Below are 15,208 nucleotides of genomic sequence, written 5' to 3' on the forward strand. Positions count from 1 at the left end.
GCTTCATGTGCCATTACTGCTGCCTCCTCCCCATGGAGCAGGAGGGCTCTGCAGCCCCACACAGCATCACCCTTCACCTTCTGCAGTCTGGGAGTGTCAAAGGGCTTCCTCCCCACCCTCTTGGCTCACTGAGTTGCTAATGTTAGCCATAAGAAAGCTGCTGCTTTATGATAAGAGAGAGAAAGGCCATGAGGATGTACAGAAGGCTGGAGCTCCTCTGCTATAGAGACAGACAGAGAGTTGGGGTTGTGCAGTTTGGAGAAGAGAAGGCTCTGAGGAGATCTTATTGAGACCTTCCAGTATCTGAAAGGGGATAAAAGAAAGCTGGGAAGGGACTTCTTAGGGTGTCAGGGAGTGAAAGGACTGGGGGGAATGGAAAAAAATAGAAATGGGTAGATTCAGATTGGATGTTAAGAAGAAGTTAGGAACAGGTTGCCCAGGCAGGTGGTAGAAACTTCACCCCTGGAGGTTTTTGCAGCCAGGCTGGATGCAGCTGTGAGCAACCTGATGTAGTGTTAGGTGTTCCTGCCCATGGCAGGGGGGTTGGAACTGGATGATCCTTGAAGTCCCTTCCAACCCTGACAATTCTGTGATTCTCTAACTTCCTTTCTCCCATTGTTTCACAGTCAGCACCATGCTTTAAACAGCTACAAGCAGTGATTCAGCCTTTAAATCCAGTGGGCTTTCCCCCCGAGCTATTTCAATATATGGGTTCTCATTAAAAACCTTTTAAGTTTTGTGACGGGGGTGGGGGGGGAGGGGGGGAAGTCATGCATCTGCCACAGGCTTTTAAAGCTCAGCATCTAGGGGAGGAGGGAGGAAACACAAATGTTCAGAATCCAGGTTAAGTGCTGATCTTTGTTGAACCTAATTAAAGAGATAAATTCTAAACCAACCCCCCTTCAATAGGTGATTAAAGATGGAACAGAATGGGTCATTCATGGGATATTTATTACTGCTTTATCAGCCTTTATTTTTCTAGTCCATCTTGTGTTTCACCAGGCCATCTGACTCTGGATTCTTCCCCAAGTCTTGGAGTTGGCCAGATTGATTGCCAAGCAAATACAATGCTTTACCCCACCACATCTTTTAGTGGAAGACTCATAGAACTGCTTCAGTTGGAAAAGAACTCTAAGATCACAGAATCACAGAATGTTAGGGGCTGGAAGGGACCTCAAAAGCTCATCCAGTCCAACCCCCCTGCCAGAGCAGGATCACCTAGAGCAGATCACACAGAATCCAGGTGGGTTTTGAATATCTCCAGAGAGGGAGACTCCACAACTCCCCTGGGCAGCCTGTTCCAAGATCATCAAGTCCCCATCAATCTAAGACCACCAGAGCCACTAAACCATGTCCCAGAGTGCCATGGCCACAGGTTTCTTAAACACCTCCAGGGACAGTGTCCACCACTTCCCTGGGCAGCCTGTTCCAATGCCTGACCACTCCTTCCATAAAGAAACCCTTTCTAATCTCCAACTTAAACCTCCCCTGGCACAATTTCAGGTCATTTCCTCTCATCCTATCACCTGATGGAGAAAATAGAGAGGTTTTACAGAGGAAGATTCCTCCTAGCAAAGGTTCAAATGCATCAACAATCCTGTCATCAGAAACAGGAGAGTTAATTTGGGGGTGCCCATTTCACCATCCACATTTGTTCCACTCACATGCACACACCCTACAGCCATTCCAAAGCCTGGGAAGAACACTCTTCAGGATGTTGTTAAAATTAACCCCTGGGAAGCAAAATAAAATTAATGATCTTGCTATAAAAGCACTGCCTGGGGAGGTTACTGTGTTTTAGGGTTCTGCTCCTGCACTCATAACTACCAAGAGAGCAACTTGCAGACCTGAAATAATTAAGAACAGAAAACTCAATTATCTGGTAAACTAAGATCTTAAACCACCACACTAAGCTAAAGGGGAAAGCTGCACAGGGAGGAATGTTATTAGTCTCACTCAGGAAAAGAAAAACACAACAAGAGAAGAAAAGAGAAGCAGCACAAAGGGAGTCTGCTTCTGAGCAAAGGCACATTGAGCCCAGTGGAAAAAGTTGGGGGTTTTTAGTTTTTCAGTTGTCTGTTGGCCCTCATATCAGCTGCAACAAAAAAACAGAAGAGAAGAAAGCTGAGCCAGTTGTAAAGCTTTACACCTCAGCTCCAAAAGGAAAAGGTTGATGTCCTCTTGTCCTCTCTTTTCTTAGGGTGAATCCATATTTGCTTCCACCAAAGAGAACACACAAAAAAAGCTGGAAACTGCACTCTGCAACAGGGGGAGGAAAACAGACTCATTGGCAGGTACTTCTGCTGAGAAAACTATTCCTCAGCTTCCACACAACCAGGGACAGAGACATCCCTTCCCAGTCCCTGTTTTGCCAAGGCAACAACTTGCTCATTCCTCTCTACTCACACATACCAGTCCCATTACCTGGAATGTCACCACAAGCTCAAAGAAATGCAGATGGCAAAGAGGAGAGAAAAACAGACCGGGGGGGAAAAAAAGAAAGTGAGAGAGAAAAGGAAATTCCCATTACTGTTTACATATGAAAAATTATTCAGGGGTAAGACAAAAGAAAGAAGAAAACCAAGACAGGCAGCATAAGAAAAAGAATTCAGTTATTAATGAGTCGTTACCCCAGCACAGAAGCAGAGCTCATGAGCTGGCATCCAGCCTCAGCTTCAGAAAAACCCATGAGAAACAGTCCCATCATCCTGTCTTTGCCCCTCTCCAGCACAAGCCCTCTCATCTAGCTCCAGTAGAGCTGTTGCCATGAATTACATCCTCCTACCACTCCAGAGAGTCAGCCACAGCTGATGGTAGTTAGGTCGTGCTGCTCCTCACCTCCAAGCACGCTCCTGCACTAACAAACACCCAGTCCCCAGGATTGGAGGAGACTGAATTTCTGCTTGCTGCACACCCTCAGCTAGGATTACTCCTGGACCGTTAATACTGCTCATGAAACAGCATGAAACATCCCCCAATTTCATCAGAACAGCCTTTTTTTTTCCATCCCCGACTCCACTACAGGGAGCACTGAGCCCATGCCCCTCCTCCCCATGCACCTCTGAGCTAGTAAAACGGAGCCATGAGACATTCCTCCAGTGTGGATGGCAGCTCAGCAGTGTTTCTTCTGCTTCCACCTTCAGCCCCAACTGAAAATGAGGTTTTCAGGAGTGATTGTTTCCTGTTTGTGTCAAAAAAAAAAAAAAAAAAAAAAAACAACCCAACCACGTTTTCAGTAAGTTGTTTCAACCCTCAGTTTCTCCAGTGTGCTATGATCTATAGGGAGAGGTTCTCAGAATTGATTCCGTGGTGATTTATGGCTGGGAACTCCAAAACTTTTGTTTTTAATTGACAGATGTATGAAAGGCAGAAAAGCAATAAACAGAAGCCTGGAAAATAGTCTTTGAGTGATGTTCCCCTATTACAGAGATTTATGCAGCTGCTACCAGGGGAAGTGAGTGCTCCAAAGTGTAATTACTACCCAGAGTCACACAGAATGGGCCAGAGCCAAGGTATAAGCAAGCAGTCACTGCTTTAATTATGATCAAGTTTATGTACTTAGGCAAATGTAAAATCCACTTTCGATTTGATATGTGGCAACTTTATCACCACAACAAGCTGGAAGCATTCACTTGAAACACCAGCCCTGTTACGAGATATTGATCCAGCTACCCACAGGCTCTGCAGAGAGGCGACAGGCTCCTTACTCCTTCTGAGTATCAGGGATGCAGCTGGAGCTCCCACTGGAGCAAGAATACAAACCAAGTGCCTCCAGCAACCTGAACCCTGCTGGGTGAGGAAAATGCCTCCTCAGTGAAGGCACCTGCTGTAATCACAGCCCAGCTCAGGATGGAGGATGCCACCAAGACCACAATGCAGCACAGACAGCCCAGCAGCCCCTCCTGAAAGCACACCGGCTGCCTGCCCCTCTATCACCCTTCCCTGGGAAAATATGCTGCAAGAAATTTACCCAGAGATCAGAGCAAACATTTCAGTGACTTTCACAAAAGAAGGGAAGACATTTCTTTCTTTGATGACAAACAAACAACAGAATTTGTCATTTCAGAGGTGATAAGAGCAGCTCTTTCTCTTCCCTTCAACTCTCCATACAAACATTTCATCACAAACTATTTCCAGCACTGACCACGAGATCGAGGCCCCATGGAATTGAGAGAAAAGAGAAATGCTGCTCCTGCAGCTACTCTGAAGGGAGTATTGAGCAGACAAAAAGTTATATGCAGAGGGGATGCAAGGATAGAAAGGGACAAGGGAGGTCCTGCTTCCACCAGGGCTGACATCGAAATTTTTCCTCTAGATCTCCCAGCTGTTGGTAAGATGAGGCATTGCTACAGTCCTAAAGACTGAAGGATTGGGGATTTGCACCAGCAGACAGAGCGTGCAGTCCTAGCCTTATGCAATCTGCTTCTCCCCTTCCTCTCCGGAGCTGGAGCAGATCGTGGCCGAAGCAACTCCCGTAGCCAGTGCCATACTGAACGCAAGAAACAGAAGTGAGCACAGCGCTGCGAGAAGCAGCTCCTGCTTAGCGATGACCTCACTGCACCTCCCTTGCCTATCACGTTTCCCTGTTACCTCTGCCTTCCCATACTTTGATAATTAGCTTTTTCGGGGCAGGCATTTGCAGCTGCGTCTTTAACCCACCGCGGCAGCTCCCGAGCTCCCCGGATCTACCAGAGCCAGCAAACGCAGACAGGCAGCATAAGGAAAAAGAGAATTCAGTTATTAGTGAGTCGTTACCCCAGCACAGAAGCAGAGGCTGGCTCATGAGCTGGCATCCAGCCTCAGCTTCAGAAAAACCCATGAGAAGCACTCTCCCATCACCCTGTCTTTGCCCCTCTCATCTAGCTCCAGTCAAGCTGTTGCCATGAATTGCATCCTCCTACTACTCCAGAGAATCAGCCACAGCTGACAGTAGTTAGGTCGTGCTGCTGCCCACCTCCAAGCGTGCTCCTGCACTACAACAACCCAGACGCCAGGCTGCAGGATTGGAGGAGACTGAATTTCTGCTGTCTAACGCAGCTACCAAAACCATCCCTCTGTGCACACATTCCCAGCACACAGCACCCACATGGAGGGGCCCATGCTCCCCACATCCCAAAAACCTAAAAAAGGACCTTCAAAAGGCAGGAAATTCAACTGCTTTGCTTATATTTAAAAACAGGAACGAGGCACACCTGCTGAAAGGAGCCTCGTAGGGCGGAGGTGGGGAGGTGTGGGGAGGTATCACGCAGGCAGCCACCTGTAACACTAATTGCGGAGCATCTGCACCTTGTTCAGATCATTTAAAAGAGGCAGAAATGCGGTACTGAGGGACATGGTTTAGCACCCGACTTGGTAGAGTTAGAGAACAGTCAGACTTAATATTAAAAGTCTTTTTCAACCCAAATAAGCTCCTGCCTGGATCATCACACCGACAAGGTACAGCTCAGGGAACCCCGTGCCACGTATTTCCAGACCCATTTTCGGGGGGCTGTAACAGCCGTTGAGGCTGGGGATGAGGGACTGGACAGTCTAAGGGTGGCTTTACAGAGCGGGACCGCCTTCAGGTGATCTGCTGATCGTACTCGTGCCAGGGAGACGGTGCACTGCCTTGATAATCTTAAAGCTTTTTTGCAGCTGAAACGATTCCGCGGTTCTATGAAAGCGGCTCCGCGTTCCCCCGGGCACCTCGCACCGGACCCCCGGGCAGAGCAACTGACTGGTGCTGCCCTGCAGACCGGCTTTGCCCTTCGGCCACCGCTAGGCAGCAAGACACTCCCCTAATCCTCCCCAAACATAACAAGAGCCATAAAAGATCTGCCTAACACAGGAGGTTTCCACCCCAGGGACGGAACGGCAAGGCTCCGTTTGACCCTAGCGGGATGCAACTGGGCGCACCCGGAGTGCGGAACCCGGCGGCCGTAACCACCACCACTGAGCTACCGGGAAAGCACAGCTGTCCGCACCCGGCTCCGCAGCCGCACAGGAGCTGCGACCGTTTCATCCAAAGAACCCAAACGGCCCCCACCCCGAGCACGACGCATCCCTGGCGAGCCCCGGGAGAGAACGGCGGCAGCCCACAGGGCCGGGCGGTCTCACCTGGCACGGGGCTTTCTGGCACCCACTTGGCTCCGGGCTGCAACACGTGGAAAGCGGCACGGACCGGGCGGCAAGCGGCTTCCCCCGCCAGCTGAGCGCCTCCCGGGGCACCGAGCAGCGCAGCCACCAACACCAGCAGCAACGCTCCGCCGCTCTCGGACATCCTGCCGGGGCACTCCGCTCTTATAGCCCTGCGGCACCCATCGCCCGCCGGGCCGCACAGGGACCGGGCTGCGGGAGTGGAGTTCAGCCCGGCTGAGCCACGTAGAGACCTAGCTGCGGGAGCAGACCTCAGCTCCGCGCCTGCCTCCGCGCTCCCGGATCACCGGGACCGGACTGGTTCAGCCCCACCCCGCCCTCATTGGCCCCCGCCCAAACGGCCTCCAAGCTGATTGGTTACTTCCCCAAGAGCCCACCTTGGCCCGGCGCGCGGCCCCGCCCCAGCCCCTCATTGGCTCCGCCCCGTCCCTGCCCGGCAGGGAAGGATAAGGCACCGGCCCCGCTGCGGGTTACGGGCAGTGGGCGGCTCAGTGTTTTTGCACTTCACGGGTACGCGAGGCTGGGGGTTGGTTTCTGCGAGCACAGACAGCATAGGGGGTGTCACAGAGCGGAGATGTGCTGAAGGACAAGGGCTTAGCACCAGGCTTGGCAGAGTTAGAGAATGGTTGGACTCGGGATCTTAAAGGTCTTTTCCAACCCTTTAATGATTCCATGAATAAAACTGCTTAGAGTGGAAAGGACCTTGAAGATCATCATCAGTTGTTAACCCAGCGCTGCCACGTCCACCCCTAAACCATGTCCCTCCCCATCACATCTACATGGCTTTTAAATCCCTCCAGGGATGGGGACTCAACCACTGCCCTGGGCAGCCTGTTCCAGGGCTTGACAACCTTTTCAGGGAAGAAACTGTTCCTGATGTTCAGCCTAAACCTCCCTTGGTATAACTTGAGGCTGTTTCCTCTTGTCATAAAATAGTTTTGGTTGGAAAAGATCTGTAAGATCACTGAGTCCAAGCCTTCTCTAACCCTAAAAAAATCTGGTGTTAAACCATGTCCCTCAGCACCATATCTCTGTCCTTCTGAAACACCTCCAGAGATGGCAATTCAGTCACCTCTCTGGGCAGCTTGTTCCAGCCTTTGAGAACACTTTCAGCGAAGAAGTTTCTTCTAATGTCCAACCTAAACTTCCCCCTGGTGCAACTTGAGGCCATTTCTTCTCATCCTATCACTTGCTCCCTGGGAGAAGAAACCAACTCCCACCTGGCTCCAACCTCCTTTTGGGAAGTTGTAGAGAACCAGAAGGTCTCCCCTCAGCCTCCTTTTTTCCAGGCTGAACAACCCCAGTTTCTTCAGCCACTCATTACCAGACCTGTCCTCCAGACCCCTCACCAGTGAAGCAGCTACTTAATCCAGCCCAGCATTTTGCACATGAAACATCTCTTAAGCCCTCCTGGTTCCCAGTTTGAGCTGCAAGGCAGGGCTCAGTTACACATGCTGCAACCAGCCCCATGTCCATTCAATCAACAGAGAGAGAGGGAACTCACCTGGGAATTCTGCAGTGACAGCAAAGCAGTGCTCAGCACAGGCTCCCAGGGATAGTAGTGAAGCCCTGGATAACCTGGTCTCTGAGAGGGCCCCAGGGTGCCCATGGGTGGGCACTAGACACATTACCAGAGTGGCTACACTGGAGACAGGCAGCCATCCTTGGGTAGATTGTATTGGTCCATTGAGGCCATTTCCCCACCAGTTTCTAGCTGGAGCCATTGGAAATCCCTTACTCACCAAGACGAAGCCCCAACAGGATCTGTGTCCCCCAGCTACAGTGACATGAGGATCCTTGCTGCAGCCAGGACAGCCCAGCTCCATCCCCCAGCAAAAAAACCTTCTATTGGTGATGCACATGCAGGGGGAAGGGCCATGCTGCTCTTTGCCCAGCAGGCAGCTCTACAAAGTGGGGCACAGGCAGTGAGGAGTGAGGGAAGGCTCCTTTAAAACAGCAAGGACCAGGTATGAAAAACTGCCCAAACTGGGCTTGCCCAGACTGTCTCCTCGTTGCTCACCCCCAGCCTGCACCATGCTGCTTCTGCAGAGAAAAAACAGTGAAGGAGCAAACATTAACAGGAGAACAGGGTGGGGGGAAATAATATTTATAATTTCCAGTGCAAATCCAGGATCAAATTATTGCTGGTGGCTCACTACCAGCTCTTTATCACTCTGAAATTTTGAAGGGGGATGAAAAATGAAAATCCAACCTGTGTATTTGTTCTAAGAAAAGGCCTGCCAGGAAAGAGACTGTTAAAATATATTATGGATAGGAGACTAATAAGCTGGAATGTGCACCATGTCCTGTTGGGGAATACATTGTAGAGCTAAACGTAGAATTAGATAATGGTTGGACTTGATGGTCTTGAAGATCTTAATCAACCATAGTGATTGCCCTGCACCTGGGTCAGGGCAATCTCAAGCACAAATAGAGGCTGGGTGGAGGATGGCTTGAGAAGGATTTGGGGGTGTCAGTTGATGACAAACTGCCCAGGAGCCAGCAATGGTCACTGGCAGCTGTGTGCTGAGCTGCATCCAAAGCAGGGAGAGCAGCAGCACAGGGAGGGGATTCTGCCCCTCTGCTCTGCTCAGACCCCATCTGCAGCACTGCCTTCAGTTCTGGTGCCCCCAGCACAAGAAGGACCTGGAGCTGCTGGAAAGGGTCCAGAGGAGGCCACAAAGATGATCAGAGTGTTGGAGCACCTCTCCTATGGGGACAGGATGCCGCAGTTCAGCCTGGTGAACAGAAGGCTCCAGGAGACCCTAAGCAGCCTTCCAGTGCCTGAAGGGGACTATAGGAGAGCTGGGGACGGACTCTAACAAGAGCTTGCAGTGACAGGATAAGGGACAACGGCTTTGAGCTGGAAGAGGGGAGATCGAGACTGGAGATGAGGAAGAAATTCTTTAGAGTGAGGGTGGGGAGACACTGGAACAGGTTGTCCAGGGAGGCTGTGGATGTCCCCTCCCTGGAGGTGTCCAAGGCCAGGTAGGATGAGCCCTTGAGCAAGCTGGGCTGATGGGAGGTGACCCTGCCCATGGCAGTAGGGTTGGAACTGGATGATCTTTCAGGTCCCTTCCAACCCAAACCATTCTCTGATTCTGTGTGATTCTGTGACTGTCAGAGCATGTTGCTGTTTATTCTGTCTGTCAAGCAAAGCTGACAAAACTGACAGTGACCAGGCAGCAAGAAAGCTTTGCAAGAACTGGGAGGAATACAGAAATTCCATTTTGCCCAGAGGTGGTAGCTTTAGGCTGCACCTAGGAAAAATTTTCCATGGATCGAGTAGGAAAGCAATAGAATATAAATAAATCACCATTGGATGCAAAGGGAAAATAATGACAAGGGCTAAATAATACCATTGGTCTGATTACTAACATAAAGTTAGTTGGGTAAATTAACTCTTGCTGGTTTTGACTTTTTCTCTCTAGAAGATACTAACTGGTGCTTCTGCTGGCTTGCTGACCTTGGCTGCTTTTCTTTGTTGTGGCTAAGTACTAATTTTTTTTTTTTTTTGCTTTTCTCCTTTTTGTCTCATGTACAGGGGAAGGGAAAGGGGGGAAGAGGAGGAAGCTGTTGGTAACTTCTTGGTTTTGTCCAGGGGAGAGGGGTTCTTGTGTCGTTTATAAATTGTAAATATATATAAATACTGTAACTTTGTGCATATTCATTGCATTCCATATTGCTAGGGTTTAGTGTGCTTGTAAACAGAGCTTCATTTGCTTTCCATCTGAACTAGCCTGGCAATGTTCTTTTGGGGGTGATTTCAGCCCACCACACCAGAGGTGCAGGTGCTCCACAGTGCAAGCTATACCCAGTTTCAGCAGAGCAATGAGTGGGTGGACACTCGGTGATACAGATGAGGATTTTCATGGTTTAATGGCCATGGTGGTGTTGGGTTGGCAGTTAGACTCAATGACCTTAGAGGTCTTTTCTGAGCAAAACAATCCTCTGGTTCTGTGTTTCTTTCCACCATTTCATCTCTCCTGGTCCTTTAAGTGAGAAGCCGTCACACATGTGAGTTGCCTCTCGCTGCAGAGTTTGCTTCTCTGCATCTCCTTCCTTGACCTGGTGATGGATTTGTTATGTTTATGCAACAGTTTGGGGCTCATGGTAGAGGATTGCTTTAGGAATCACTTGAACTGAATAGCAGAACACAAAGGGTGGTGCTGGAAGCGCTGCTCTCTATAGGCTGCTGCAATCCACATTAAGTTTATGGTCTGAATTACAGTTGTCTAAAAGGCACTCAAGCATCTCCTGTGGTCCTCTTGAAACCTGCTGTGAGTATTTCATTTAAGTGCAGGAGGCTTTTACTGTTCCAGGTAAGTACACAGATACTGTCAAGCACATCATTACAGCAAAGAAATGCAGCCAGGGCCAAATAGGTGGCTGTTAGGAATCTCTGCTAAGGTGAGGGTGTCCCTTTTCAAACCAGACTAGAAAACATCATTACTGGTCCTTACTGGACCTGCCTGACCCTCTGCCAAATAAAGTTTCTGTATCAACAAGGAGTTATGTCAGAAGCAAGTTCCTGAGCCCAAAGGATGCTCTCCAGCCTGTGCCTGCAGAGGCATTCTCCAGGTGATGATTGCAGATGCTCTCCCCTCCAGCAGGACTACACCCAGCCCAGAGAAAGTCTGAAGCCCTTTTCCTGAGTGCCACACATCCCTGTGATTTGCCCCTTTAAGGTGGGAGGATGGCAAATGCAGGTTTGTCCTGGAGGAGAAAGCAGAAGACTTGTTCCAAGATCAGAAGCAAAGTCACTGGGTTAGTTATCTGCCAGCAGATGTAGTGAGAGCCAAGTCATTGTCTCATATCCACCTGATAATTTCCCTTGTTACAACTGCTCACACCATAAAAATCTCACTTAATCATCTACCTGCCTCCAGCCTGTAAGTAATGAGAGGCAGGATGGCGTTTAGCTGATTTTATCAAATGCTCTTTCTGGAGTTCTCCACTGGGAAAACCCTGAATCAATTAAAACACCAAGGAGAGGTGGAGAAAGGGGATTGGTACTCCCCAGTAGACACTCACTAGGCTTATCAACACGTTGCATTTCCACTGTCGAAGGGATGGATGAGCTCCATGGGGACAAGGTCAACTGAGCTGTGCCTGCAGCAGAGGAAATCACCACGGGGCAGGGAAAAACAACAACAAAACCACCAAAACCTGGAGCATCTCTTGACACATCTGCACATTTTTCAACAAGTACCTGGCAGCCTACATGGGGCACATTTGGCTTGGTTTCCCCATCCCTGCTGTGATCCTATTGTGGTGATGACCATGGCCCAGCTGCATCGCTTGAGAGCCCACATGTCCTGCTGAAAACAAGAGCTGCAGGCAGTGCTGGCTTCTCCTTGTCAAAACGACCCTTTCCATCTTCCTCTTCGTCCCCCAAAAGCTGCATTTGCAGAGTTTCTTAACTGTTTGTGGAGGAGGAGAAGGGAGAAGCTCTTTGCTGTGTAACAGGCACTTGCATGTTGACTGATGGGGAAAAAAAGAAAAGTGCATTTGCCACCGGGCACTGGGAGAAATGATGGATTGTCAGGTAGCAGACATCCCTCCCTGCCTTGGCAGGATATTGTATTCCATGTGCCACACAGGAACGCTGATAGATCCATAAAGCACTAGCCTTTTCCTCACCCCAACAAGCAGGGGCTGATAAATCTCCAGCTCTCTGGAGTTTGGTGGGAGCAGAAAAGCAGAGAAGCCTTCAGAGAGCAGCATCTCTTAAAAGACACTGGAGATGCCAATGGAGCTGTACCTCAATAATGCACAGACAAATCACTTTACCTATCCAAAAATGAGGTACTTCAGAACTGGAAGGGTTGGGGTTTTTTTGCAAGTATGTGCCCATTTCAGTCACACTCACTTTGGAAATGTCTCCCAGAGCCTTGGAAAACCTCTGCCCTCTTTTTGCACAAAGCATTTGAAAAGGTTTCTCTCCCGCTGTAGGGCACAAAACTTACTGTAACTGCACAATATTTCATGGGATAAAATCCCAGCCTGACCCAGACCTTTCCAAACCAGCTCTTAACTCTGGATAAAGGCTAAGTTTTGAAGAGATACCTAGATACACAGAATCCCAGCATGGTGGGGTTTGGAAGGGACCTCTGGGGAATCTAGTTTGACCCCCTTGCTAAAGTAGGGTCATCCAGAGTAGTTTGCCCAGGATCACAATGTCCAGGTGGGTTTGGAATCTCTCCAGAGAAGGAGAATCCACAAGCTCTCTGGGCAGCCTGCTCCAGTGCTCCATTACCCTTCAAGCAAAGGATTTTTTCCTCATGTTTAGATGGAGCCTCCCGTGTTCCAGTTTGTGCACAGCTCACCACACAGTTACCTGAAGAGTTCTGCTCCCTTTGTACAACCAAAGGCACACAAACACCTGATGAGGTTTGGAAGCTCTTCTACACACTCCCCATCTCTGGAGGACCCTATGGACAGCATGAAGGGGTGAAACACACAGCATGCCAATGTTTGGGGCATGCTGCTCATGGCACTTGGCCCTCAGGGAGGAAGGATGCTCATCACACTCCTCACCACTGCTCAAGTTGCAATCCCTGTCTCTTCTCCAGCTGGCAGCAAGTGAGGCTGAGCACCACCCGAGCTCCTGAGCGCAAGAGAACTGCTTGAGCTGCAGCTCTACAGAGGGAATCGAAGCAGAAGAGAGGGAATCAAAGCAGAAGAGATGGCAGAAAGTTATTCACCGTGCACTACTGCCTCTGCTGGGAGCACAGGGCAGGCGTTCCTCAAGTTGATATTTTCATTTATCATCTCCCAGTGATTAATCAGCTGAAGAGATGCTGCCAGGAGACAGCCCAGAAAGGACCAACCCAGAGCATTTGCGTACGAAAATAAAGTGCTGCTGACAGCTACCAAGCCAGGGCTGTCACACTGGGGACAACCTGCTTGCAGGGGGATCTGGGATGTAAAATCACAGAGCACTGCTGTGAACTACCTCTACACTGAGTGAGCAGCCTGACAGCTTCGGAGCAGGCATGGGAAGTGCTCAGCATTTAGCTGCGACCTGGTTCTACCTGAGAGGAGGTTGGAGGCAGGTAGGGGTCAGTTTCTTCTCCCTAGGAGCTGGTGACAGGATGAGAGAAAATGGCATCAAGTTGCACCAGGGGAGGTTTAGGTTGGACCTTAGGAAAAATGTCTTTGCTGCAAGAGTGGTCAGGCATTGGAACAGGCTGCCCAGGGAGGTGGTGGAGTCCCCATCCCTGGAGGTGTTCCAGAAACTTGGCACTTTGGGAGATGTCCAGAGAAGGGCAACGAGGCTGGTGAGAGGCCTTGAGCACAAGCCCTATGAGGAGAGGCTGAGGGAGCTGGGGGTGTTTAGCCTGGAGAAGAGGAGGCTCAGGGGTGACCACATTGCTGTCTACAACTACCTGAAGGGAGGTTGTAGCCAGGTGGGGGTTGGTCTCTTCTCCCAGGCAACCAGCAGCAGAACAAGAGGACACAGTCTCAAACTGTGCCAGGGGAGGTTTAGGCTGGAGGTGAGGAGAAAGTTCTTCACAGAGAGAGTGGTTGGCCATTGGAATGGGCTGCCCAGGGAGGTGGTGGAGTCACCATCCCTGGAGGTGTTCAAGAGGGGATTGGACGTGGCACTTGGTGCCATGGTTTAGATAGTCATGAGGTTTAGGGTGACAGGTTGGACTCGATGATCTTTGAGGTCTCTTCCAGCCTTCTTGATTCTATGATTCTATGATTTAATGGCCATGGTGGTGTTGGGTGATGGTTTGACCTGATGAACTTCGAGGTCTTTTCCTCTAAGAGCCCTTAATGACTTTATGATTCTCTGCTCCCACAAGAACCTTCCTGAAAAACACACTTGAGAGCTTCTGGCTCTTTACAGCTCCCTGAAAGGAGGTTTGAATGAGGTGGGGCTTGGTCTCTTCTCCCTAGTCACAAATGGCAGGACAAGGAAATGGCCTCAAGTTGCCCCAGGGGAATTTTAATTTGGATAATAGAAGAAACTTTTTCACTGAAAGGGTTCTCAAAGCCGGGCACAGGCTGCCCAGGGAGGTGGTTGAATCCCCATCCCTGGAAGTGTTTCAAAGAGGCAGAGCTGTGGTGCTGAGGGCCATAGTTTAGCACCAGCCTTGGCAGAGCTAGAGAATGATTGGACTTTATGATCTTGGAGGTCTTTTCCAATCAAAATGATTTTATGACTCTGTGATTCCCAGCACAGGCTCAACAGCACAGAGCAAGTAGGTGAAAGAACAGGCAGTGGGGTGCACAGGACTCGGTCAAAGTGCAAAGCCAGACTGGCTCTTTGCAGACCAGGTGGTCCAAGTAAGGGTGATGTGGCTCCACACCCTGAGGAAGCCACAGAATCACAGAACGTCAGAGGCTGGAAGGGACCTCCAGAGATCATCAGGTCCAACCCCCCTGCCAGAGCAGGATCACTTAGGGTAGTCTGCACAGGAATGCAGCCAGGTGGGTTTGAAAGTCTCCAGAGAAGAAGACTCCACAACCTCCCTGGGCAGCCTGTTCCAGTGCTCTGTCACACTCACTATAAAGAAGTTTCTCCTCATGTTGAGCTGAAATCTTCTATGTTCAAGTCTGTATCCATTGCTACTTGTCCTAATGCTGTGCACCACCAAAAAGAGCCTGGCCCCCTCCACTTGACCCCCACCCCTCAGCTATTGACAGACATTGATCAGATCCCCTCTCAGCCTTCTCTTATCCAGCCTAAACAGCCCCAGGTAGTGCCATTCTACCATGTGGAGAGCACACAAGCTGTGAGACAAGATTTGAGGCAGAAACAACAGAACTTACACTGAATACAGAAGCTGCTCCCTCTCCAGAGGAGGTCACAAGGTATTCAGGTGCCTTTCCAGGAGTGCTTTTATCTTCTGCAGTAGCAGCACAGTAAAACTTGATTTATGCCTTGTTAAATTATGTTAATGCTTAATATTGTATGCAAAAACTCTGTGAGGAGATATAACTGAGGAGTAGTTCTGCTTGGCTCACGCAGAAGCTGTCTCCAGTCACATGGTAATAAAGTGCTGCCAAAGGTGTCAGAAGCATTAGACTGCTCCCCAAATGCTGCTTTGAGGGTAGAAGA

The 15,208-nt window shown here is 49.8% G+C and overlaps 1 protein-coding gene across 1 annotated transcript in view; it reads right to left on the reverse strand.

Moving 5' to 3' along the window:
* Positions 1-6,259, reverse strand: part of GPC3 (glypican 3) — a 244,994-nt gene extending 238,735 nt beyond the window's left edge. The window contains exon 1 of the mRNA XM_054388590.1: positions 6,097-6,259. Coding sequence (XP_054244565.1) covers positions 6,097-6,259 — 163 coding nt within the window. The remainder of the gene's footprint in view (positions 1-6,096) is intronic.
* Positions 6,260-15,208: the final 8,949 nt, after the last annotated feature.

This window comes from Indicator indicator, chromosome 17 (genome assembly GCF_027791375.1).
Source record: "Indicator indicator isolate 239-I01 chromosome 17, UM_Iind_1.1, whole genome shotgun sequence".
In the NCBI taxonomy this organism is placed as follows: Eukaryota; Metazoa; Chordata; class Aves; order Piciformes; family Indicatoridae; genus Indicator; species Indicator indicator.